Below are 26,773 nucleotides of genomic sequence, written 5' to 3'. Positions count from 1 at the left end.
ACTTATTTTCACCGAGTGTTCCGTCTATATCTGAGTAGAAATCCGCTTAAAGGCAGTGGTTAGCTTTAGAGTAAAGAAAAGCTCACTAAAGGCAATGATAATGTGGCTTGATGTAAAAACACTTGTGTTGTCCCCTAAGAATTCTATCTTACCTGGGATGATGTCATATATATCACACTTTTGAATTAGGTTTCTGCAGACAAATCAGACTCCGTGCTGTATATTTGCTGGAGAGCACTACAGTAGTTACAGTGAGGTTCTTCTCAAGTTGCTAATTAGGCACTAAAGTAACTAAATGAACCTCTAGAAGTACAATTTCCTGTACTTTAAAAGAATCATCTTAAAGAACAAGTATGCTGTATTTTTACAAAGAATGCACATGAAGTATGGTGTCTGCTTCATTTTCAGTGATTGATGCTTTTTTCAGTGTTAAAATGTAAGACGTGTTATTAAACAGTGAGATGTATTTTTGCTAGGTTTTTAAGTTCTTCATCTGACAGTGCTGACCCAAACGCTGCAGATATCTCTACTATAGAACCTTGGGGTGGGATAAGAAAAACAGGTTACAGGGGAGTTGTTTGGTAGCTAGGAATCTAGGCAGGAAAAGCCAACTACGGTTGGGTGCTAAGCTGCCATTTCTGCCTCAGAAAGTCTCTTTGTACCATTCATTAAGCACTACTGGAATTACCTCATTAGGGAACCATAACTCTGCTAATTACATCAGAGTCGAATGGTCAGAATATCTTGTCAAGCAAAACTGTTTTGCTTTCTGACACATAGTACAACTTGTGCACAGAATCATGAGGTTTTGTCTGGAAATAAGAAAAAAAATTACTTATTACCATGGTGTCAGGAGCCCTGCCTCTGCCCTCTCAGCACTGAGGGCTTTGATCGTTTGCTGTCACAGGCATTTGGTGTTGCCCCCAACACTTAGGACCAGCTCTCTGGCTGAATTTTAAAAGCTGCCACCTCAGCTTGTGGAAATCCCAGATGGAAACCTATCATTGTCAAATTGTCTGTATGTCTCTGATATTAGCTGAAATCCCTAAATGCCACTGTCATAGAAGTAACTTCTGAGTCACAGCTGATACAAATTTCATGATAATTCCCAACTGGGACCTGGGAGAGTTAATATAGTGTGTGTGTGTGTGTGTATATATACACATATATGGGGGGGGGGGGGAGAAAAGGAGTAGATGTAGATGGACTAATTGGTAGTCCTGTAGCTGTCTATATGCTATCTAGAAATGGGACACTTGGTTTTTCACAGTCCTCTCTAGTTCTTCAGGTATAAAAAGATAGCTGACATGATCCTAGCCCAAAAGGTGGCATGCATGGCTCTGAAATTTCTGTCATGCATCTACTTATTACCTGAGAACAAGAGTGTAGCTGGCTACAAACTTACTAATTTAGGTGAGGCCACCTGTTCCCAACTAGAACATATCACGAGTGCTGGGAGAAGGACTTGATTTTTTTAACGCCATATCTGCTGTACTCATTAGATTCCAAGACCAGTCACTGGCACTAGGGCACTGAGACATTGTTCTTTCTACCTTTATGTCAAATTGGGAGAATTGAGATGGGCTCAGACTTGTCATATAGATGTTCCAGCAGTTAGAATCAGCTGTGCTGTGGTGCTCTTTATCTCTGATCAAGTTTTGCAGACTACCTTCTTGTTACCACTTCTGTCCAGGGCAGCCACTTGAGAAAACTGTAAGAAACCAGTAGATGGCTCTAACACCTGTGAAATAAAGAGCAGTTGAGGTGTTACTTATCTTCTCTATTCAGCAAAGATTGACAGAGTCTTGAGCCTCCTCCAGAGAAGTATGGAGGTTAAGCACACAAACACGCACACAGGTTAGCAAAAACAAACAAACAAAAAACAGCAAACAAACAAACAAAAATGTGCTTAATCAGGAATGTTTAAACATTTTGGAGGGCCATTCTTGGATTTACCACATGCTTTGGTAGGTACTATTGTTGAGTATCATGCATCTTTCCCCTGTAGTTGTCTTGTTATGCCTATGTCTTCAATTTGCACCTTGTGGGATATATCTGTCCCTTACTGCCTGGCTTACCATGCTATTTGAAGCTAGAGTGAAAGACCAGTCTAGGACACAAGCCACTTCCTAATGTAGATATGGGAATGCTTTTCTGCCTTTTGGGCAGCCTCTGAAATCTTGAGACCATTTTACCCAGGACCCACCAGGAAAGGGCAGACAGGGAGGGCCCACAATTACAGGAGGGAGCAATAATAGGTAACAAGGCTTTGGATTTTAAAGCAGTGGATCAGCATGTTTGTCCTTTGGCTGTTTTATGTATGCTATCCTTCCCTGTCTCTCGACCAAGTCCAATATCTGTTTATTTGCAATGTGAAGACATTGCCTAAGATTGGGTTGTGTTGCTGGGAAGCTGTTTGATGGATGTAGCTGAGACTGGTCCCAAGCGAGGGGATGGGCAGTTTGGGGATGGGAGCTACTAGCCCACAGGACCAGAGCAGAGGGAGGTGCTGCCATTTCCAAGCTTCTTCATCAGGACTTATCAGCTGGAGACTGTCACAAGGTGACAGATACAGGCAATTATCTAAGACTTGGATTTGTAGTTCCTAGAAGTCCCATCTCTTACTGCTTTCTGTGTTTCTTAGCTAGAGACATTTCTTTCCTTGTACCTGTCCTTGTTACCTTCTAACAGAAGTTTTACCCTTGCTACCTCTGAGAGAATCTGTGAAACTTTTGGATAGGGACACACATGACCCTTAAACCTTCAAGATCTGTTGTCTCCCCATGAAAAGAGGAACTCATGACTAATGTATTACAAGGTCTTATTTGTCTCATACAGCTTTGCTACAACAGACCTTAAGCCTGTATTATTTTAAATCATTATTTAAATGCAGGCTGAATCTTTCTAGCAATTTTCCCTGTGTCATTAAACAGCCAAATACCTTTAACTTTCCTGCTATCATATATCTACAGATGCCCTGGTGTTCTACTGCTGTGGCGGTATTGGTTATACCATCCTGAGACGCATACATTTGTTCTGGCTGGCCTGTACTAACGAATGTACTAGGGGCCTTGGAAATCTTGCATGAGCAGTAACAATAGGCAAGCCAAGTTCTCAAAGTCTGAGTCTTCTGTTGAGAGCCTGGAAAACAGTGACCACTTAATGATTCTGAGTTATCCTCTGGCCTGATTGGTATAACGGAAAGTTTTTCTCAGAGGCAAAAGGACTGTTTGTTTACTCAACATCATGTGGCCAACTTTCATCTTATTTTCCCAGCTATAGATGGGCTGTTAAGCTCACACTTGGCAACAGTTAATGTGAAGATGTTTGACAACCAGTGGAGAAATCTATTCAAGAGGGAAAATATTAGCTTCAATAACAGGACTTCATTATGTTTCATAAATATTTAGCAATCCTGTTGTTCAGAAAAAATAATAAGCAGAGCTATTTATTCCCATTTTTGTCATTTTAGTTCTTGAAGGGACACAGAAAAAAGCGGTGTGCAAATATGCAGAAATGTATCATTGTAGCTGTAGCATGAAATGGCAATACCATTCTAATTAACCCATGGAAGTACCATTGAATTTAAGTGGCTAAAAAGTAATCACTTTGTCTATTGTATTTTTCACTCTTTCTCTGAATCACAGAGATCTTAGACCTGCTATGTCAGCCTTGATTCTGTTTAATCACAGTCACAAATATTTGCACTCTGTGAGGTCTCTGATAACATGTGCTCACTCAGATTTTCATCCAACATAAAAATCTGGGCCAAGAAGTGATAGCCGAGTTCCTGAAAATTTGTCATAGCAGGTTGAGTGGGATTGTATATGTTAGCTATTGAGGTAAAAGATTTAGCATATCAATAAAAACTTTTTGTGGAGTAAAGAGTGAAAAAGTAGATCCTAGCAAATCCTGAATGATCCTGGCAATTGCTGTTCAAAAGGTAAGAGACTACAGAGTCTAAAGCATCCAGCAGATATTAAGGATCAGGCTGCCCAAGGCTGGGGCTACCTTGACTAGCTTGGTCAGGCTGCACAGTGAGATCCCTAATCTGTAATTGGAGACATCTGCTACGGCAACTTTAAAGGTCCTGTCTTCTCTATCAAATGTCACAGCAAAAAGTCAATGTAGATTTAAAAAAAATAAATTAAGGCTATGAGGTCTGTACTGAGGTGGAACTCCTCTGTGGTGGGTTGTAGTTTTAAAACTCTGATTTTAAATTGTTATTGCCAAAGCGTGGCCTTGTAGTATTTTTCCTGTCTTTCATTTGCACTAGAAAATGCCTTTCCAGTGCATATGCATACTGCGGTAGTACCTTCTGCTAGGATTACAGCACCATTGTCTCTGGCCCTGAATAAACATCTTTTGGTCTTTGCCAAGTGTATTCAGTCCAGAGAGTGGGAGGGTTAGTGGAAGAACAGATAGTGTCCTAAGCAGGTTGGGGGCAGAGCAAGGGCAGTTGCTACAGGGTCTCTGTGAATACTGTCTGGTTTTGTAGTTCAGTCAAGAACTGATAAAGCTACTTGGCGTTTTCTTCCTCTTGTATCAAGCATAGATTTGAAGGAGCAGAAGTAGGATAGCTGGGACTGAATGTAGCATCTTATTGCCTCTCATGTCTAGGGACCTGCACTGTCCCTTCCTCTTCTCAATGCCCCAAATCCACCAAACAGCTGCATTCATCTCTGTTGTTTACACTTTACTTACCTTCTCCCCTGTTATTATAATCAGGCAGTGTTTCTCTCAATTTGTACTTTAATGCAGGCAGTTCTAGGAGGCCCTGAAAGGACTAGATCAATAGAGAAGAGTGGTTCTACTGCAGTCAAATGGGGAACACATTTCCACTTCTGTATTGGGAGGCATTAGGGGAAGATATTTTGGTGCAAGTGGATAAGATACATTCTGATAGCTATATGTTATGATAACTAAAGGATTTTCATTTATTTATTTATTTTGCTAACAGTCAACTGGAGAGAGATTATTTTATTTTTTTGCTGTTACTGTGGAGACCCTTGTAAGGTTCCTGTAAGGAGTAGCTGAAATGTTTAAGGACTCAAAAGTTGTCTTAGTATGATTGGATGCTTTATAGTAAACTTCAGTGATGGAGGGCAAAGGATGTCTCTTAGTAAATATTCAGTAAGACAGCAGTCTGCTGACCTAAAGTACTCCCTGCTATTGCACAGACAAAGGGATCTCACTGTTGGAGCTGGCTTTGGCCATGTTAATAATGTGACTTTATTTACTTCGGGCAGAATTACTTAACACAGAAATAGTTAAACAAGTGTTTTCACTTCTTGTACGAAATTATGCTCCTAGTTCTGAGTTTGGGTGCCTAGACACACGCTCGCTTTGCAAATGGTAGGAGCAGTTTGATTTTTCTCAGGACATTCCTTTGTGTCCCACCTGTGGGTGACTGCCCCCCTCTCAGCTGTGCTTGTGGTGCTGAGCTGCTTGTTCACTTCAGTCCAAACCCTTGTGAGTAGTTACTGAATCTCACCTGGCCACCATTGAGCTGACCTGGATAAATTCACAATGAAGCAATCTAGTTCTGATCTTTTAATCAAAACACATGTTCTGGTGACTAGCACAAGAAACATTATAAAGTTTTTTTTGCCATAAATGGTACAAACTATGTGGCTACTTTTAAATTATTTTTGATAGTGTCTGACAAATCTACCATTGCAAGGCAGGTATTTATATACCTCTAGCAGAGTGGTGATCAGGAAATGTCCTTTACCATAAAACCTTTGTGGTGTTTCAAAGCAGTTAAACAGTATAATTATTTCTCCATTCTTGGGAAACTACCATTATTTCAGAATCCTTTTTATAGGGGCATACTGCATCACATGCTAGGTAATGAGAAATAGAACCATCTAATTAAAAATAGTGATGCTGTTTCACGTGGGACTGAGGCCTCTAACAAAGATACCATGTTGAAATAGAGACCATCCCAAGTCTATAGTCTGGGAGTCGATATTAAATGACTTTTCAAAATTCCCAGCTGCAACATCCCCAAATCTCAATCTGTGTTTTTCTGGCTTTGATTTCATTTTGAATTCTTTTTTTTTCTGAGGACTTACAAAAATAGTTTCTTAATAGCAGCAGCAGCCACAGCCAGTTCTAAACATGATTAGTTTATATGTTAAGTCCTTTCCGAGTTCTCAGGGGAAGCAGATAACACAAGGTCTCTCTCACTTGGGCATTTTTAAAAAGCATGAAATCCTACTATTTCCACTTATTTATTTTTAATCTGACAACTCTGTTAAATTATGAGGAAAGATCTCTGTCCCACCCTTGCTTTTTTAATGCCTTGAAATTGGCTGTAATAAAAATCAGCTGTTAGAAGCTGCAGCTGAGAGCAGTTGAAATGCCACAGAGGGAGCCTCCTTAGTGGACCCCTATGATGTCAGGATGCATCGAGACAAGCAGAGAGGAGGATAGGAATCCAGCTCAGTCCTCAGACAGCGCTACCAGGTACCACTGCCCTGGGAGCAGCTACCGAGCGCTCGGCCCATTTTCTCCCCCAGCACAGCAGAGCCCCTGGCTCTCCCTCTTACCTGCCTGCATGAGGACCCAGCAGTGCCCCAGTGAGTCCAGTGGGGCACACAGTGGAGAAAACTGCAGTAGCAGTGGAAGCTCTGGGCTCTCACCGGGTTCAGATTCAGACAGCAGTGGGGTGGTGTGTGGTGGTGGTACTGGGATGAGAGGTGTCCTGTCCAGATACTGGAGCTTGGAGAGTCTTCACTCTGCTACAGGTAAGGGACTTCTATTTTTTTAAAATTGCTCTATGATATTGCACTGACCTTGAGAAACCAAATGAAACCTGAAAAAGAGTATGTCATTGGGATATGCAGTCTCTTAGTCATGAGAAGTAACCAAAACAATTGTTTGCTAGCTGATCCCTCTGCAGATTTATAACTGAGGCAGAACAACACAGACTATTAAAATATGTCTTAGGTCAGAAGGCAAGAAATAGGTTCTTAATGGCTTTGGAAACAGTGCTTGGGAAACACTGAAAACCTGATAAAAGCTGTCCTTTTGTTTTAGCATTTCTTATTTCAGCTAATATATATAGAGAACCCAAACTCAGAGCTGTCATTTCTGTATAAATGCCTGTGTAGAGTATTGTTGCCTTCAGAAAATATCCAAGCGAGGTGCTGTGCAGCAGAAGAGAGCTAAGTGGGTTTGCACTGCTGTGTACTGAGAGAAGGAAAGGCAGTTCCCTGAGCCCACTGTTCCAGTTCGGTTTCTATTTTCCTGTCCTTGGTTTAATTCCTTTTTGTACCAGAGATTTTGGAGGTATGTTTACACAGCCCACTTCTGTTCTGCTTGCCATGCCTGGATCCGGCATTCTAGTTTTTAATCACTGATGTGCCTGTTTAGGGCTTGAATGTTTGAACTGCAAGCATGGGAAGGAAGCTTTCTCGTTCCCAACTGATACCAGCAAAGGAGTCTGGCAATGATTTTAGTGGCCAGCGATCGCTAAGCTGTTCAGTTTGTTGCTTGATTGTTGCTGTCTCTAGAGAGATTTTTAGAAGACCTGCAAATGAGTTCTTCTCTCAGATAAATTCAGACAAGGCCACCAGTGACTGCCAGTTCCTTAATAAAATTACTTGATGCTTTCAGCTAGGGGCAAGCCTTAGGAAGAATTTTAGGTGTAGTTCTGTGAGATCTGCTTTAGCTGCGCATACTTCTAATTAATTAAAGGTCTTAACTCCATCTATTACTGTAGATTTGGGGCTGTTTAACAAAATCTCCATTGCTGCTTTGGAGGTCCTCAGCCAAAGTGGGAGAAGGGGCACTGTTGTACAGCGACAGATTACAGCAGGGTGGCCAGCCTATCTGACTTTGTAACCCACACACCAGACCTTCCAGGTGGCCAAGAAACACAGAATACCTACCGTGTGTCCTGAGAGTCCAAGGGCAGGAAGAAAAAGGTCAGGGTGAGATCAGGCTGTTGGCCTTCTGTTTTGGGGAAAGATCTGTGCTGGGAATACAAGCTATTGAGATGCAGAATTGTATCCGCATCTGCTGGCTCATTTTCTCCTGTACCTGGGAATGTAAATAATTCCCAGAATAGCTCTGACACTGTCATAAAGTAGCCCTGGCACTGGAACCTTTTTCAAAGTACTCAAGAGCTACAGACAGGGTAGTGACTGTAGTTTCAGTCACCTCTGTCTTAGAGGATTTGCTGTCAGCTGTCCTCTGTGGATGTAAGCTTGAGCTTAATCAGGTCAGTTGATATAAATGATGTACAGTGATATCAAAGATGCAAGGTTGATAACAAAACCAAACTTTGAAGTTAAGCTTTTTTTCTAAATGCCCTTTCATTTCCAAGTTCTGATTCCCCGGGGGGGGGTTGGAGGGGGCATGGTGTCATTGTGTGGGTGCATGCATTTAGCAGGTAATGTAGAGATAAGAGGAAATAGAATAGAAAATGGTATGGAAGTAGACTGTGGACAGGGAGAAACCAAATCAAGTTTCATAAGTACAATATTGGTATATCAGTATAATAATAAAAGATCACTAATTCAGGCTCCTTGCTGCCTCAAAAATGCTGTTGTTGGTAAGTGTCTTATGGGCAGAGATATCTGAGCAGGTTACCCCTAGTAACTAACAAAATTCAGGTCAGAGTTAAGATTAAGCCTTAAAAGCAATGCATCTCTCAAAAGAATTTACTTTGTTTTGGTTCTGCTCTCTCTGTATTCTTCTCTGTATTAAACTGAGGCAGCCATGGTAAGGAGCTGCTCCTTGCCATCAACGCCAATTATCGGGCAGAGGAACAAGGCAGGATTTCTTTAAGTATATGCTAAATAACATTTTTGAATGAAAAAATTAATATACTGCTTAAAGAGAAAAAGAAAAACAGCAGCAGCAATAGCAGCTGGCAGTGCGTGTGAAAGCAGCAATAACTGAAATGCATAGCGGTGTCCGAGAAAGATTTCACCTCACCTTAGCTGGTGAAGCATGGCAGTCTTCAGCACGTCGGGGTGTCATGTCAGGAAGTCAGGGGAAAAATGAGTACAAACTGTGTGCAGACACCATGAACTACCCAATGGTGCATTTAAAAAGGCTGGAAGATGAGTCAATTTCTTTCCCTGATTACAGTTTATTAATAAGTGGTTCTGGGTTTCCAGAAGTGGCCTTGAGGCTGGATAGGTGGACTTGGCAGATGTTTGGTTTTGGTGTGTGTTTTTTTTCCTTCCAGTGTGAACACAATTTTCTATAGGGATCTTCATACTGAGTTTGTTCTTCTCTGAGACCTCAGAGAAAGAGACTAGATTTAAGTGATTGAAATGTAGAGGTGAAAAGGAGATGAGAGATCTTCAGTACAACTGGAATGCAGCAGTTTGAGGTTTTTACATAACTCAGATTTCAAGAGAGTGTAAAGATGGATGTATGTTTATACATGTATATAGCTGAGAATGCGTGACCTCAGAAATACAGACATCTCCTACATAGAAAAGATAGTGTTCTCCCAAATTTGCAAGGGGGAAAAGCAGTTTTCAATTTAAATTCTTTCTCTGCATTCAGTAATCAAGTACAGTTCTTTTTGTTTTGGAATTGACTTTCCTGTATTGATCAAAAGGGAAGTTGTATACGTGATAAAGAAATGAAAGAGAAAAGACCAATTGCTACAGTGCAAACTGCTTTGCAAATGTCATCTGGAAAAAAATGTAAAAAGATTGACTTTATATAAATTGAAAACTTCTACTTTTTTAATGTCAGTCAATGGCATTTTTGGTCTAAATGTCAATATATGTTATGTTACATGAGAGAGTCCCTCTCCCTGAGGCTAAATATAAACATGAAAAGAGGGAATGCTTTGCAGTTCTACTTAGCTCTCCATTTGAGGATGCCAGAGGACTTCGTAAGCATTAATAACCCTTGCACAGGGCCCAGAGGCTTTCAGAGTTTGATTTAGGATAAAAAAGAGATGTATATATAGTTTCATACTCAAATAGTAGCCTTGCTGTTTAGATACCTATTTTTAAATACTTGCAAGCAATTTCCAAATGTTTGGCCTCTGCAGTACTCCAGCGAGAAAATGAGTGGGAGCTAGGATTGCTCAGCAATTCTGAAAATCAGGCTTTATGTATCTCAGCGGGACAAAAAGACACGAGGCATCCAAATAAAAGGTCAGCTGTGACACTGCTCCAGCAAGTAATTCAGTGGCACTACGGGCACTCTAACCCCGGTTTCCTAGGCAAGACGTATCCCAGGCTCATGCTGCGTATATCTCATTCACCACTGTTTTACAGCTCTACTGAAAAGTTTGTTTCCTTTAGCATATTTCCAGAATCTAGCTTGTGAGTAGGTCTCTGCTTTTCCAGTTCCTTTGTTGCTAGTCCAATCCTGACCTCATTAATAGTCTGTGTATTCTTTTGCTTGTCTAACTTGAGAAGGACTAAAAGGGGGGTTGCCACTTGGTAAACTAGGTCGATGTAATTTCCCAAAGAGATCTTCTGTGTATTTGTGAATATGTAGTAATTGTACAGACTACACTTCAGTGCACCACTGCACAGTTTCTATATACTGAAATGCTCATGTACTTGTCTTGGGAATGTGGCCTCAAAACAACGAGAAAACATGGAGTGGGTAGTTATTTTCATTTAGACCTAAAAAAACAAAACAAACAACAACAACAACAACAACAAAAGCAATAAAACAGTATTTTGAAGTCATTCATTTCATTATTGTGGCTTAAGAGGGAGCCAGTATTAGAGCTGTGGCAAATGGTTTGCATCTCTCTTGTTTGGCAAGAAGTTTTATTTTGGACTCTTTATTTTTCCTTTTTCTTCCCCTAGCTCTGCCTTTTTGGTACTGAGGTGTGCAACTGTGTTCGTGGACTGCAGTGCGTTATTTCACTGACCCTTCTTTCTCCAGGGTCACCTAGTCAGCAGGAGTTAGAGGTCACACAACAGGAGATTGATTTGAGGTTCAAAGTGTTTCAGAATGCTTCTGAAGACCAAAAAAAAAAAAAAAAGGTGCTTCAAAGCATGCACTATAGGATGCTGATGTTATGTTTCACCCTTGATTTGGCAAATTGTGAGCTCAGATTTCAGCTGGATTCATTGCTTGCATTGTAGCATGTCCTATGTGTTCCATTCCACCCAACGTATTTCCTGCGTCATCTGCCAGAAGAACTTCTACTCATCTTCTGAACAATTCATTAATGATTTTAAAAAACAAATACAACAATCCTAAAAACAACAATCCATGCTAAATTGACTCTGATTTTTCTCTCTGTGAGGATTCATTTGTAACGAATTTTTTAATGAATTTTTAATGAGATTTTTTTATTTTGCGTTAAAAGGAGTAAATGCTTATTCTCATCATGTTCCAGTGAGGCTTCCATGGGTGTACATCATCACCTCGATTTAAAGAAAAAAAATTTTTTTTGCTTGACTGCTTTCAAAACATCTCCCAGAAAGGATGTTTGGACTGTGAGTAATATTGTCCTTTCTAAGGAATGTGGCATCTTCTAAGGCTGTATTTCCTCAAAGACTCAGTTGCATTTAAAGTAGCCCTTCAGATCAACACTTGATTTCAGGTTCATCCAAGTTGCTCCTGTTTTGTCAGGTAGAAGTGAAACAGTTTAATGCCACCTAATCTGGGGACTACCAGCATTACAGCTCTTGCATCAGGAAACTCACCTGGTCCAAAGGGGAATGAGGAGGTACTGTGAAGCCTCCCTGACCTTCCTTTCTCATACCTTTGGGTGGACACGCAGAAGCTTGGGAGTAACTGTTGCATGTGCTGGTTCATCTGGACCTACTTCTGGACTTGCTTTTTTTTTTTTTTAACAAAAGCAGTGGAAAAAATGTGTAATAATATGTGCTGGTAAATAGTGTACATGCTCAATTGCCATGAAGGCTATATATAATTCCCTATACATGATGAATTTTCACTAATATTGCTTAGTTGTTAGATTAAGCAATAATAATTAAGAGTAATTTCTGTACTTTGCCATGGGGGCGTACCCTTTAACTTGTTAAACTTGTGTGCAACTAAGCTTATTCGCCACTAACATCCTTGTCCTCCAATTGTTCTGTATCATAATAAGTATTTTTGAAGGATTAGAGAAGCATAATGGTCTCCTGCGGGTCAGTGACTATCTGTGGAGGTTTCTGTTTTAATTAAAAATCCTGCCTCATCTCAAAATCCTTTGTAGTCTGAGGTTTGTTAAAACCAACCTACTTAGTTTTAGGCAACCCTAAGTTGCCTAAAAATACCAGGAACAAGCTGGGTGCACAAGGCTGCATGGGGTGCTGTTCTGCTGTGCAGTCCCAAAGCTGTCTGTGTAAGCATGAATACTGACTACGTTAGGTGGCTGTGCCATTACCACCAAAACTGCAGGTAAAGGCGGTGTGTATGTGCATGAAAGCAAGACATTAGCTTGGGTGTGAGCTGATGGGGCCATAGCTTGCTACTAGTTAGCTGCCTTTGATCACATTCTTATTAAAGTCTGTCCTTGCAGGCATAGGCAAAAAGATGTGATAGGAAACCTAGTATTAACACAAAATGATTAGTTTAAACGGGCAGGAAGGATTAAGATGTTTAAGCTTTCCGTGCCAGGTATTAAAAGCCCTCAGCTAAGTACGAACCAAGATCACTACTCAAATGCACATGCAGAAAGACATACTTGGCGTTTAGAAAGTGCAGTTCATAGATTGCTTCAAAAAGAAAAGGAAGAGTACATAGATTGTACGTGCACTAATTGGACATAGCTCCCTGTTCTTGGAAGTGTCATTGAGGTTCTTTTCAGTGATCTTGAGAAAAATCATGGCATAAACAAGTTTAGAGGAGGTAAAACTGTCTGTATGTGATAATTGAATTAAAAAAAAAAAACTATATGGGAATAAAAGGCTCAGCTGTAGCAATAAGACTCAGTCTAATCTGTGGAACAGGTGCCACCCCAAGACTGCTGGAGCTGCTTCTGTTTTGTGACTTCTGTTCATGTCTTTCAGCTGACTTACCGTTACGTTCTCTTGCACTGGAGCACACTGCAGCTGTAAGGCTCATGGAAGTAAGCATGAAGTCCAGCCCTGCTCAGCAGTCTGTTCTGAAGTGGTCACTTCAGAGGTCATCTAAAAAATTTACCCCTGCAGCGTTCAAGCCTAACATCAGCTTATGTTGTGAAGTGGTTGCAAGGGAGAAGTTACAGCAGGATGCTGAAGGCAGGAGCATGGTCCAAGGGCAAGGCACACTGAGCTCCAGGCCTGCAGCAGGGGGACCTGCTTATGTGGTTCATTTGCAGATTTCGTTGCGTGACCTCACAATGTAAAGAGTGGTGTCAATTCTGGAGCTTTCATTTGAAGCAACAAAGGTGTGGCTCAAATGGTGCACTGGCAAGAGCCACTCTGAGCAGTCCCTGAGCTGAGCAGAGCTGCGTGGCAACTTGAGGTCACTGCTCATACATGCTGCTCAAGGCAAAACCCTACCCTGCGTGCCCAAAAGAAGCTTTAACAGTAAACCTTTTAAGAGAGTTTGTTACAATCAGACAGTGTTACTAATATCTTGAAAACAGTGGATTTGAAATGTGGCGCTCTTATCAGCCTTAAAAGCATGAATAAATTAAAAATATGCAGAAACCATCTGTACTGAAACTTGTTGATTGGATCTACTCTCTTTGGAAAGAGCGAAATATTTTTTTGGCCTATTCTGAGCTTCAGCACAATTCCTATTTCATGCTAATTTAATGCTGCTACTCTCAATAGTCTGAATTCAGGGGTTTGGTCAAGCTTTATCCTACATACGTGGTCACAGTTGGTGGTATAATGCTCACCTGTGTTTGTGCTGCTTTTCCCGGCTCACATAAGAGCATGCATAGGACAGCTGGGACTTCCACTTAGTCCCCAAGTACTGCTTGACCATACTCTCTGTGGCATTGGAGGAATTCTCAAAAGTTATTCTATGTGGGACAACTTATGCATCTCTTAGGCATCCACCTGTGGTGGTCTGCTGTAGATAACTGCTCTGGTCTGGAGAGTTTAGCTTTCTGATGGAAAAACATTACAGTTCCAAGGGTTAAATAAAGAAATGTCACAACTTTTCAGGGCTGTGACTTGACACGTAATCAGAATTATTTAAAAATCCACAAATCAGTAACAGCCAGATAATTAGTAATGACTTAAATAAATCATTCTTGATGTCTCTGGAATCATGAATATAAATGAGCATGAGCACTTCTGTGTCAGTTCCTGAGACTCTGCCTGGCCAAATACAGGGTTTTCCTAAGCAAAGACAGGGACTGCAGCCTGCAATTCTGCTTCCACTCAGGCACTGCCTTTCCTTTTCTCAGTGCTTGTTTTTGAGAAAAGCAACTTGATTGCAAATACCTTGCAGCTGTAATAATAATAAAAGATGGGGATGACTTCTGTTTTTTTTTTTGTGGGAACATAGTGCTAATACAGGGAAGAGGAGGAGCACTCTGACCTCTTGTCAGAGCACTTCTCTATTCTTACACTTTACACTTCTAGTAGGCCGTTCACTGATGTGCAGTGGCACCAGTGCTTTAACTTTGCAACTGACTGTGACCCAGTTCCTCCTTCATGCCAAGCAAAGTAGGGGCAGTTCAGGAGTTTCTGAATGCATCTTGCCTAAGTACAAGCTGTATGCAGGTAAGGGCAGAAGTAATTTCTTCCGGTTACTTTCCAGCCTTTACATATGACAGAGGTTTATTCACATCACTTTCACTTGCGTGGTTCACTGTGTTGTGTGGAATATTGATCCTTTTCCTCAGTCTGGCAGCAGTGGGGGATGGAAGCTCCCCTCCACCTCCTTCCTGCTGTAATTGGCAGGGAGGTTAACTGAACTGATTGATACTGACTGTCTTCAATCATACTCCTGTTTCTAGAGTCCTGGAGAACTGAAGCATCCTCTGCAGTAGGATGCTCCTGGACTCTTTGCCTACTGTAGAAAGTTCTAGTCTAGCTTGAGGGCTTTTAAGGCAGATCTCCCCCCACCTCGACTCTATTGGTTTAGGCATCTCTGTAGTCAAATCACCCTTTTCCAAGTGGGATCAACTACAGTGTGTTGCTCGGGACTGTAGTCAGTTGGGTTTTGAATATCTCCAGGATATCCTAGAGATATTCAAAACCTCCATAGCCTCTCTTGGCAACTTGTAGGCCATGACCACCATTACAGTAAAATTTTGTTTAAATAGAACTAACAGTATTTCAGTAAGTCATGGTCAACACTGAGCAGTTTGGCTTTATTGTCTTACCACCCCATCGGATGTTTATACAAATGAAGATTCCCCCTAGCCTTCTCTTCTCCAGGTTGAACAATCCCAGCTTGATCAGCCTCTCCTTCTATGTCAGATGCCGTAATCATCTCTGTGGCCATTTGCTGGATCCGCTCCAGTATGTCTATATTTTCCTTAGAGTCTCAATTGCATTCGTTGTCAGCTGACTTCTGGCTGAGTTTTTCAGGTCTTGACTACCTTAATGGTCATCCTTCTCCATCTGTGTAGCAGAGCAACTGGTGTCATATCATTGGCTTTATCTGGCCAAGTGCTGTCTTTGGCAGAGAAGGTAGGTAGGTTAAATTTCCTGAAAACAAAGCAGAAGCAAATCTTTACTGCCGCAGTTCTGAGGGCCAGTTTGCTGACTCTGGATTGCCAGAGGCATCCCAACTTGCTTCGTGTTTATCAGGTGAGGGTATAGTTGGAGAAGAAGCTTTGTGAAGACAAGATAGGTCGGAGCTGCTTAACTGCAGCAGATCTTGTAGCTGATGGTTCATTGGTGACACATACCTGTACAGACAGCATTTGACACCTAAAGCTCTATATTAGTGTTTACTTTTGTAGCCTTTGAATTGCATGGTGGAGGTGTTTGTTGTTTTTTGTGTCCTCCTGCTGCACAGTTCTACACTTGCTAAGTATACCAATGGGAATTGGGAGAACTAACAGCTGGTCAGTGCTGTTTCTACTTTTCTTAGAGTAATGCAGGATACTAGCTGTATCATGGCCTAAGGCATAGTGTGCATGTGAAAAGGATCTGGTTGCACAAATAGTTTATGCAGAGCTGAAGGCCTATCTGAATTATCTCCAGAAAGCACTGAGGCAATGTGCTCTCCCACCAAGCCATGTATGTGGTTTCTGTGCTATATACACTGAGACTCATTGAGCCTCTCTATTTATAGCACTTAATCAGTAGCAAGTCATGGCACAGAAGGGACCTACCACATTGGACACAACAGCATATTGTTTTACTGCTGCAGTACTAGAATGATTAATCCCAGAAACCTATGTTAGAGGCCAGTGTATTTGTTATAATGAGTGTTTATGAGTAAATGCCATGGATAGCCCAGCTTACATACAGCATCCCTTGGTTGTGAATGTCATCCCTTGTTGCCCAGTCTGTGGGACACAAAGGATGTGTACACAATTGATCTAGCAATTGTTCTTGTGCAATTAAAAGCATTGCTAAAGGAACAGTTAAATAGGGCTTCCACCTGTAAACACTGACTGAAACTGCTTGCTCCTTGTCTAAGCACCTGAGATAGTGAGACTTAAGGAAGTTTTTAGGAGAGACTCTGGAAGTAGACAAAACTGCTGGGGGGGTGTAGGGGTTTTGGTAATTACTAGCTTCACGTGCTCCCCTGTGGCAGGCAGGCACCTTAGCTTAATTCCTACTGTTTCCCCTGCTACAAAGTCTAAGGGATAAGCTTGTGTGAGTTGCTAAGCACTGTCTGTTAGATAATCAAAAGGAAAACAGAGCTGGGCCATAGACCAAAAACATTGCTCTGAGTACCTTACTAGGGCCATAGTGAGAGCTCCGACTGATGCAGGTTGGAATTTCCTCGCACCACATGCAGCGCTGAGCCAGGATCTCGGAGCCACATGACCTGGGGTGTCTTAGAGGACTGTCGGAGTTGAACAGTAGCTCTGTGTATCCACTCACTATTTTAAGTGGATTTATATTAAAAGCCCAAGCAATTCACACATTGCGGCTCTAGTTGTGCTGGAGTTACATTTACTACTTAGGTGCCTGCAGTACAGCAAGAAGAGCAAGGTGCTCTTGTTTTGTCTTACAGTTTATTACGCTAGGGCAGCAGCTGGTGAGGAGTAGCTCAGGTCAGGTCCTGCATTGTATTGGGGTTTCTTCAATGGCTGGTGTTGTTGGTGGTGCTCTGCAGGAGGCCCTATTGCTGTGTGAGCCTTGCTTGGCTTCAGGAAGGAGGAAAACTCTGGCAAGTCCTTCTAATGTGACTGAAGAAGTCAGTTCTTTGCTTCTGTCAGAGTTTTCTGCCTTCAAAGCAGAGATGGTGAAATGGAACAAGTGCATGAGCCTCAGCTCTTTCAAACTGAGAATGGGAAACAAACCTTCTTTCATCAGCAGTTGTATTTCAAAGGGTATTCAATTCAGTCTTCTCGGAGTGTTTGTCTGTGGTTGTAAGGAAGGAATTGGGTCTAAATGCAGTGCAGCCAAACGCCCTTTAGTCATGTTTCTTTCTTCTCTGTTTGCTGGAGTCAAATGTCTATATTTGGCACATCTTAGGCTGTTGTCATGGAAATGGTTCTATTGACACATCCATAGCAGTGCAGCTCTGTTTGGTACAGAGAGATTGGAAGGAAGATGGTCGAGAAAGGAAGAGGTCTGTTCTAAGGATTCAGACATTCAAAATATTTGTTCTTCAGCTTCTTAGTTCCAATTGGAAGGCATATACCTGCTGGATTAGTTGTTTTGAGCCAATATAGAAAGAATTACGTAGAACAATACCCAACATTTGAGCTTTAACATAGGGCATTACTGAACATTACACTAGACAGGACCCCAAGGAAAAATAGCGACCTCCTTGTAGCTAGTGTGTTACTGACTGACAGCACTGCAGAGCAGTAACATCTCTGCTCAGTCTTTTTACCCTGTATTTTTAGTTTAGATGAGACCTTGCCTACAAAGAGGGAATGCCCTTAGCGTTCTGATAAATGGAAGTACCCTTTTATCTCATTCTTTGTGCTCTCCGTTTAAACATTGTAGCTGGAAACTTCAGGGACATTAGTCAGATGTTTCTCCCTTTACACATGGAGAAGAGTAGTAATATTTGAAATATAAATGAAGGCTAACTTAGAGGGTAGAAGTCATTCATTTTGGCAGTCAGATTTCTTGCCTAGTGTGCTTTCTGCAGCTGCCGGGTCACCCTGCACTTCCCCCAAGACAGAAGGTCAGTTGTGAGAAGGGGAAGGAATAGAAGAATGAGTTCTGGATGTATTTGCCTCATATCAACAGAAATACTGTGAAAATACTGTGATACACAGGGAGCTCCTCGGGGAGCTTAAAGACACGAAGAATCAGAAGACAGGAAACTCTAGAAGCAGTGAGAGAAGCTGCATCCTGTGTTTCAGGACTGCGCTCTGCAGGGGTCTGTCCTCTAGTGCCTGGATTTGCGGGAGGAGTTCTTTCCCCTTCCTGTGCATCTTGCATGTGATAGGAGGACGTTTCAGTGTTTTTAATCAGATTTCTTATTTTCCCCCTCAGTTAAGCATACAGAGGCTGGTACATGCTCAGTAAAAGCCATGTTGTTTCGCATGCAGTCAGGTGTGTATCCATCATATGCCAGATACAGACTCCACAAATCATCACAGTCGGACTGCAAATATAAGAAAAGCCTTTTCTTGTTCTGTGTCAAAATCTTTACTTATCATGATGACCCCTATGGATTGATAGAATGCAAGTAAAAGTAGTTCCTATCCCTGTATGACAACAGTTCTGTGCACTCCAGATACCCCCTGTAAGAAACTTGGGACAGGACTAGTACGGAAACCAACCCCAGCTGTGTTCCCAACCACTTTTAAGTGTTTTAATAGCTTTCATCCTTTCAGATTTCAGGAGAGTTTGTTCATTAATTGATTTCCCAGCTAGTGAAATACCTGCTCTCTCATGAGCAATCTCTAATAATTAGATGGGTAAAAGGTATTTGTAATTAAATTTCCCAGAACTTAAGTCTTCAAATTTTGCATTGCACCCATTTCTGAAAGGGAAGTGTGTATTTGATTTAAAAAAAAAAAAAAAAAAAGGCGAATTATTGTTTTGCTTAAGGTTTTGGTGCAGATAGCCTGTTTCCTGGTGATTTTATTGCCTTTGTGTGCATGAAGGGAATCAGATGGGATTTTAAGTTTGTGTAGAAATTTGCAAGATAAAGAAGAATGCTTTAATATTTTACCTGCTTATGTCTGTGCCAGTTGTTCTGCCTGAGAAGGCTGCTGCTTCCTTAAGGGTTCTGTGGGTCGTATCATGGGCTGGTCACTGTAAATACTGGTAGCTTAGGGTTATGAAACCCATGGTATTGCTGGTGTTCAAACAAGAATATCAACAGCAACCTGGAACTTAGTGCTTATCTTGATAAAGCCAAAAACTGAAAAATATTATATGAACTCGGTCCTTGATTGTCATGCCAAATGAAATGAAAGATGGCCAACACTTTGTCTATATAATCCAGGGGTTATTAGATAAATTGCTGATTAAATTATCCTTTGTTTTTTAGGAAGATGTCTTTCTTGATCAGAGATAGCACATCTGTATTGCTGCCCTGGGCACAGATGACAAGAAGTTTTTTTTTTTTTTAGCTTTTGGCTGCAGGGTATGGTTATGGTTGAATAATAGAGTGAACAAAATATGAAATGAAGTCTAATCAGAACAAGTTCCCAGGCAGTTTTAACATGTTAGAAATTGGGGAAGACATGGAGAAGAAATATTTTCCTTTAAAAAGTGACTTTCATATATGTTTTCCAATTGCTTGGAGCAAAGGATCTTCTGCAGATGCTCACAACTTGATGAAGTAATCTTTCCAGATCAAACAAAAAAAAAAAAACCCTCATCTAGGGAAAAAGGGAGAGTTGATTGCTTCAGTTAATTTCTCTGGTGAACTTTGTCTACCTTGCAATGGTAATGTAGAACCTTTATTTGCTTTTGATGCAACCACCTCTGAGGCAAATGCCAAGTGACTATTTAAGTATGCTCACTGTTTTCATAGTCCAGTGGAAAAGTTGGAAGAAATCACTGGGAATTTAGACGTGTTCTGTTGAGCTGTATATTGACCGTGGTAGAAAGTGAAGGCAGTTTGCAAACTGACCTTTTTAAACATAATAAAGGTATGGAACTGCTGTCCTTACCTTGCTGCTTTCAGTGGAAACAGATAGAAATCTCTCCAGACGCTGCAGTGGAAAATTTGATAGAGTGCAGAAGCAGAAAATGACAAATGCAAAAATGTCCTCATTCCTGTTGTAGGGTGCCAACTTGGCTAATGCAGTAAGCTCAACTCTGTTATTTTGCAGTGTGAAGCATTTCACACACAAGCTAGTTAGCCTGGCCAAAACTTTCTCAATTGCACATTGCAGCTCTTACCAGTTTCAAACAGACAATGCTTCCCCCCTGTTACTTAGTGGATCCAGTTTCTGTTTGTATTTGATGGCTGCAGTTATGATAGGTGGCACCTTTGAGTTATTCAGAAACACTTTTATCAGCCAGAATTTAAGGGTTGGAAGGCCTATTCAGGAGGAGCAAGATAAAACTTCATAATCACATTCACCTAGGCAACTAGTTATGGATAAAACAGCAAAGTCTTTTACTGGCTTGCTTTGTTTGCCCCCAACCACCTGGCATCTGAATAATTAACTGATGTGATCTGTGGAGCCCATGACTTTTGTGATATTGGTCAGGGAATAGGACTTAGTGGCTGATTAGGTATTTCTGATTGAGAAATCAGATATGCAGCAGACTATAATAGAAATACCAAAGCCCAGTTCCTCAGGTGTATCCTTGAAATTTTCAGGCAGGTGACTTCATAGCTGTTTTTAGCTTTTGTGAAGTAACATGTCCAGGATATCTGTCAGCATCATGTTCATCCCCTACACTATCCATAAGATCTACTTCCTTATTTGTGTTCCTACCTTTTCTGCTTGCAGAGTCAGTCACCAGTCTGCCTATTGTGGATTCACAGGTTCGTATAGTCACTGTGGATGTCTTCATTCTTCAGCTCTTCTCAATTGTGCAGACTTCCTCTTCCTGTCATCCGTACGTGGTCAGCTCCACACCCCTCTCTCTACTTCCCAAAACTTCTCCACTACCACCTTCCCATTGCTGAGCCAATCTCATGTGCTCCTAATACAATCTATCATTTGGGTTTGATTAGTTAGAATTAAAATCACGCTTTCCAATGGGTCTTACTCCTCTTGTATTTCTCTGAACTGAAGTCAATTCCTGCAAGAAAGAATAGTAGAGGTGCTGATGCAGGCGAGAAGATGCTATCTTAATGAAACAGTTTCCAAAACAGTTGCATGGTATAAAGTCACATAGAAAATTAAAAGCTTTTTTGTCTGAGATATTAGCTCTAACTGAATCTTGCCCTGCTCAACTCTTAAAATTAAAATCTAAAATAGTGATTATTTCCATCAGGTATGTCATTCACATTCAGAGGTCCTCATATTCTGATAGATGATTCTGTTATTGATAGATTAAAGAAATCTTAGAGGTCTCTTCCAACCTAGATGATTCTGTGAAATTAGTTTCCCTCTTTCTGCAGCCAAGTATAATTGTAGATAAGTAACAATTGCGATACATAAGACGTAACTTGGGAATGCCTGTCTTCCTCCTGTGTGTACTTTCTTCTCCATGCAGTAAAATTTTGTATAAAACTGAATAAAACTATCCATGCTACTCTTTAACATCCCACTTTGAATCTAATTTTAATGGTTTTGCCCTTACAAAGACTTGCATAGACTGAATTAACTACACATAAATTAAAATCCATTCAGTTGTTTGATGTAGGGGTCTCCTGTTACAGGGCTTCAAGGGTATGCATTTGAAATTGTTGACTTGCTTGGTGAACTAGTAATTAGCAACATGTATCAGAGAAATTAATTATCTGCATTTGAGTGCGCAGACGTGAAGACTTTCTGTGGTATCAACAGGAAATACCAATGGTTTACAGTGGGCAGCTTCTCATTATAATGCAAATATGCAAGAGTTAAATGGTTGGTGATAGGCGAAGCTTTTACTGGAAATATAAAAACAGAGGCAAGCATGCAGAAGAAAAATTTCAAGTAGAGCACTTGGTGCTAGAGAGAAGTATTCTACAATATTAATTAAGCTATGCCTTTAGCATAGTTTTTGTCTGCGTGCATTGAAGAATTTTGTAATAAATAGACTTGAAGACCAGTCAGGATATTTGCAGTTAATGCTAATTTATGATTTAGAACAATCATACCTCTGATTTGTGATAGCTGTTGCTTGGGAGACTGGATAAAGTAACAACAAAACAAGGCAAGCATGAGATTTGTGCTATACTGCATGGGTTTTGTGATTAAGATTGGAATACCTCTCAGTCAGTGGACCTTTCTGGTAATATCTGGTGCCTCTGGTTAGGAGCTGATATACTCACTGTCAGGCTGGTTGTAATTCCGACAGACTCACAGGCAGAAAAACACTTAACCTCTGGCACTGCTTTTGCAGAAAGGAATTCAAGGAGTGTTAGGTAACCGTTTCAGATATGTTTTCATGCTTGATGTGGCAATAAATACAGAAGCTACCATACATTGCTCTAAGTTCCTGAGGAGGACTGTGCTTTATTTCTATTGATGCTACTTTTTTCTATGCCAGATGAAGTCTGTAACTCATTTCTAAAATGAAGCATTTATTTGTGGATGTGGGATTATTGGAGTGATAGCAGGAAATAGGTTGATAGCTCAGGAAATCAGTTCTGCCCATATGTCTCATACGCATGTGCTGGATTTCCAAAATGTTGAAAAATACTGATTTTTGTTCTTAGGCTTTTCTTTGGCTGCATAGTGAAGGCTTTTAATCTTGTGGTTAATGTTATTTCCTCAATGTTTCCATTTAGCCCTTGTAAATCAAGGAAGTAGATATTCATTAGGTTTTCATGTACGAACACTTGCCAGAAGGACAACATCAATCCGCCCCTGGAGGCATGAGGCAGTGAATAGATGCCATCCATTGAAACGATTCTTAAACTAGATCACAAAGACAACCATTTACCGTGGCAAATCCTTTGGTACTTACTGGCAGCTGGCTGTTCATGAAGACCTTGAGCTAGCTGACTTAGGAACTTGGGTGGAATCAAGTTGTACAAATCCGGGCTCTAATCTCCGTTTGCCTCAGTGTTCTCATCTGTGGTTTAGCAGTATTAGGTACTGTATGTACCAAGGCAGAGCTCTTGGTCATTGATGCTGAAAGAGATTGGAGACACTATTTTATTTTCTATGCATTGGCTTCCAGAAGTTCTGTGCTATCTGGAGAGCAAAAGAATCCAGGTGCTCTGGGTAGCGATGGATCTGCATCGGGTTTAGTCCATTCAGAAAGGAGGTTCTGCAACTCTTAATGGTTGTGTTGTGTGGCCTTGGTTGGTGGGATTCGTAAACTGCCTTGGTTTGGGTAACCTTTCTTGTAGCACCATTAACAGAATTAGGGCTGTTAATTGCTTAGTGGAGCCCATGTCTGAAGTGAAATCAATTTCTTCGTTGAAGAAGGACATGGGATGCATTGCCATATGAGTAATACTCACCTTAGACAGATCTGTTTTCTGGGAGACAAAGGAACTCCTGTTTGTGTTCATACTCTTATTTTGTTTGATCTGCTGGACAGTCCAGGCTTAGCTGTAGGATGAGAGAGAGCTGAAAAGTTCCTGTAAAGGGCACTCTGTCATTCTTAAATGCGCACCAGAACCTTTGTTGCGAATGTGTTTTTTTTTGTCTATACAAAACCAGCAATGTTTGAAGCCTTTTTTTTTTTTTTAAACAGTTGTCAGTTGAACTTTTGAATGATTCTGTACAGTTTTGCTTTCAGAGAAATAGGAGTATTTAATGATACGCTTATTTTCTGAGGAACTGAATTTAGAGCATCTCTAAAAATCTTAGCTTGACACCAAAATGGAATACAGAACAGGGAGAATCGGGCTATCATTCCTAAAACCATATCAGAGATGAAAAAAGCTGAAAGAGTTAACTCCTAACCCAGTGTGACAGCTTGTTTTTTTAATTTTATTTTATTAATGTTGTCTTTAGAAACCAAGACATACTTGCTTAAGTTTATTCACTTTTTAAGACTGATTTATCTTCTGAGTGTGGCCCTACTATTTTTCTTTAGTGCTATGGAATTTGATTATACTAACAATGAAAGAAAAATCCAGTGGGATGATCTAGAGACAGTCATAATTTATGGAGGGAGGAAACCCAGTGAGAAATCTTATTCTGGTTCTCAGTAACAGAAGGAAAACTATTCAGTTCCTTTTATCCAGATATTACGGCAGACAGAACTCCAGACTTAGCTGCAACAGTTGCAGTAAACAGAGTTGGCACCTGGGAAGCTAATTTACTACTTGCTTCTGAAAAAGGAGGAGACTGGGAATCTTTATGCAAAGCATATTTGGGAGGAAATAACTGTGTAATACAGAAAAAAAAATCAGGTAGCCCAAAACCTGAACTAACTGAACACTTATAGAAAAATACTACAGACCCAAATGCATTAAGATTTCAATAACTGTATTATAAATCCAAGGCTCTTACTTTGAACAAATTTTTATTACTGCGTACAAAAGCAACATAGTCCAAGCTGACAAATACCATTTCTCTTTCCTCCACTTCTTGGAAGAAACTGTTCACTATGAAAGGACAATATTTTTTTTGTTACATGCCGCTGTACTGTGATCTGTGATGTGTAAGGGCACAAGAACATGAGAAGTTCAAGACCTAGTTTGTACATTACAGAGGGAGTTGCTTTAAATTTAGAAACCGGACAAGCTGTGTAAACTTCTCCTGCATTTTTGGTTATTTGGTTGGATTGTACAAAATGTGTTCAGAACTTCATCCTCCTCACATATTCTTGGCTCCATCTGGGAGTTAGCGGAACATGCAGTTAGGTCCCAGCTGTGCTGAACACAATCACCAAAATACGGTAAAGGTTGAGTTCCAAAATCAAATCGCTTTCGGGGGGGGGGGGGGGGGGGGGACGACAAGATTCTTCTGTTTGTCTTTTACACAATAGTCTCTGTCTTTGTGTCTCAGACACCATGTAGTAGTATGTTTCAGGATAGAAGAAAATATTTCTCTGTCTTAGGTCAGTGATAAGCTAGTTTTTGTTCATAACTGTGACAGCTAACTGGAAGGAGAAGAAAGTGTTATAGCTGATTTTAGGTTAATGTGCTATCTTCGCTGATTGCATTTTTGCAATGAAAGAGCCTAAGTGTAAAACATTGATATGTCAGAGCATTCTGACATTACCAGTGACCAAAATTAACAGAAACCTGATGTGAATTAAGATTGCAGGAATTCAATGTTTGTAACTGGTTTTGCAGCAAGTCTTCAAAGCACTGTTAAAAAAAAGGTAGTGCCAAAATTAGGGGTAGCAATAAAGACTTGGAATATGATCATCAGTTGAAAAAAAAATAGTGGATTTCACAGTGTCTAATAGATAAGAATCAGCAACATATCACCTTCCTATGGCTTTGTTTGATCTATAAAGCTAACAGGAAAGGGGAACACTATCTTTTAATTGAAATATAGTTCTGATCAAATGTGCTCGCCATACCTTTCAATAAGAATGGTTCCTTCCTTACAATCATCTTTCCACTCTTAATTGAAAAATGCAGCTAAAGGCTTTAATCCAGCTGCAAAGATAAAGCTCTTCCTAACAGGAAGAGCAATATTTTTTTTTTCTTTTTTCTCCTCTCTGATTGTACTGTGGGGTCGAATTTAGGTCTGGCACCATTTATGGAAGAGTTCAGTTGAGTTAGCTTCTCAGGTAGACAAGAGAACTTTATTTAGCTGTGACATGCAGAGCATGCTCATTGTCTCAGCCCTATCGTCAGGAACAAGTGTCCACATCATGATAAACACAAACGGATGTTTCTTAATGCCTACTCCAGAGCCTGACAACAATTCATCAAATCATCCCTAGAGATTCTTTCCTAAATAGGAACTTGAACTGTGAGCTCCTGTACACAGCTCGCATAGCCTGTGCCTTTGCTCCACCTGCTCTACAGACAGATGAACACTTTAAAGGGTTTGGCAGCATATTCATGTTTCTCTAGTGCTTACTTCCCATCAGAGCTGAAGGTGCTATCTGAGGACATGCCCTTGCTAACCTTGAAATGAAGTGATCACAGCCGGAACGAACATGAATTAATTCCTTTTACTTCTAAGTGTTCTGTATGACTTCCCTTTGTCTGCAGCTAGGCTGAAGCTTGCTGGCCCTTTGTTTCCTCCTCATCTTTTTCCTTTTCATCTAGATTCACCCTCTTATTTTTAGGTATTTAGGTCTTGATTTGTGAAAGAGGAAAAAAGGAATCTCTGATGAAAGAGGTGTAGGTGTGACCATGCATTTAAAGAGAAAGAAAAAGTGAAGTATTTTGTAACATGAATATTTGCTGCAGGGGAACAGGTTGTTCAGTGACACAGACTGCTTGTGGTTTTATTGTGAACCAGAATGAAGTTCACACCCAGGGGAGCTACATGTAGGCAATAGCAACAGCCCTGCTAGGGAAGGCTGCCTTTTTTTTTTTTTTTTTTTCCTCCCAGAGATTTTTCTACATGAATAAATTCAGTTTGCACAATGGAGTGAGGAATACCTCTTTCTTTAGCTGACCTCTTTTTGGCTTCTCAGCTTCTTTCACTGTCTAATAGCCAGAGACAAGCTCTATCTGAAATTCCCACAGTTCTTTGCCCCTTCCATTCTCTGACCACCTAGAAACCACTTGCTATTTCTGGAGTAGTGCTGGGAAAAAGTAATCTGGGAAGTTTTACAGTAAGAGAGTGCAT

The 26,773-nt window shown here is 40.7% G+C and overlaps 1 protein-coding gene across 4 annotated transcripts in view; it reads left to right on the top strand.

Moving 5' to 3' along the window:
• Nucleotides 1-26,773, top strand: part of ARHGEF4 (Rho guanine nucleotide exchange factor 4) — a 216,203-nt gene that overhangs the window by 111,561 nt on the left and 77,869 nt on the right. Inside the window, exon 7 of one of the 4 annotated variants that reach the window (XM_040567481.1) lies at nucleotides 12,969-13,610. The exons of 2 other annotated variants lie outside the window; for them this stretch is intronic. In XM_040567481.1, the coding sequence (XP_040423415.1) occupies nucleotides 12,969-13,285 (317 nt within the window). In that variant the 3' untranslated portion in view covers nucleotides 13,286-13,610. Of the gene's footprint in view, nucleotides 1-6,382; nucleotides 6,753-12,968; nucleotides 13,611-26,773 lie in introns of those variants that run through there. One more of the 4 variants, XM_040567483.1, reaches the window with a different exon arrangement.

Source organism: Cygnus olor, chromosome 9 (genome assembly GCF_009769625.2).
Source record: "Cygnus olor isolate bCygOlo1 chromosome 9, bCygOlo1.pri.v2, whole genome shotgun sequence".
Taxonomy (NCBI): domain Eukaryota; kingdom Metazoa; phylum Chordata; class Aves; order Anseriformes; family Anatidae; genus Cygnus; species Cygnus olor.
Note: the sequence above shows the minus strand (reverse complement) of the source record. Positions and strands in the feature narration are given on the sequence as shown.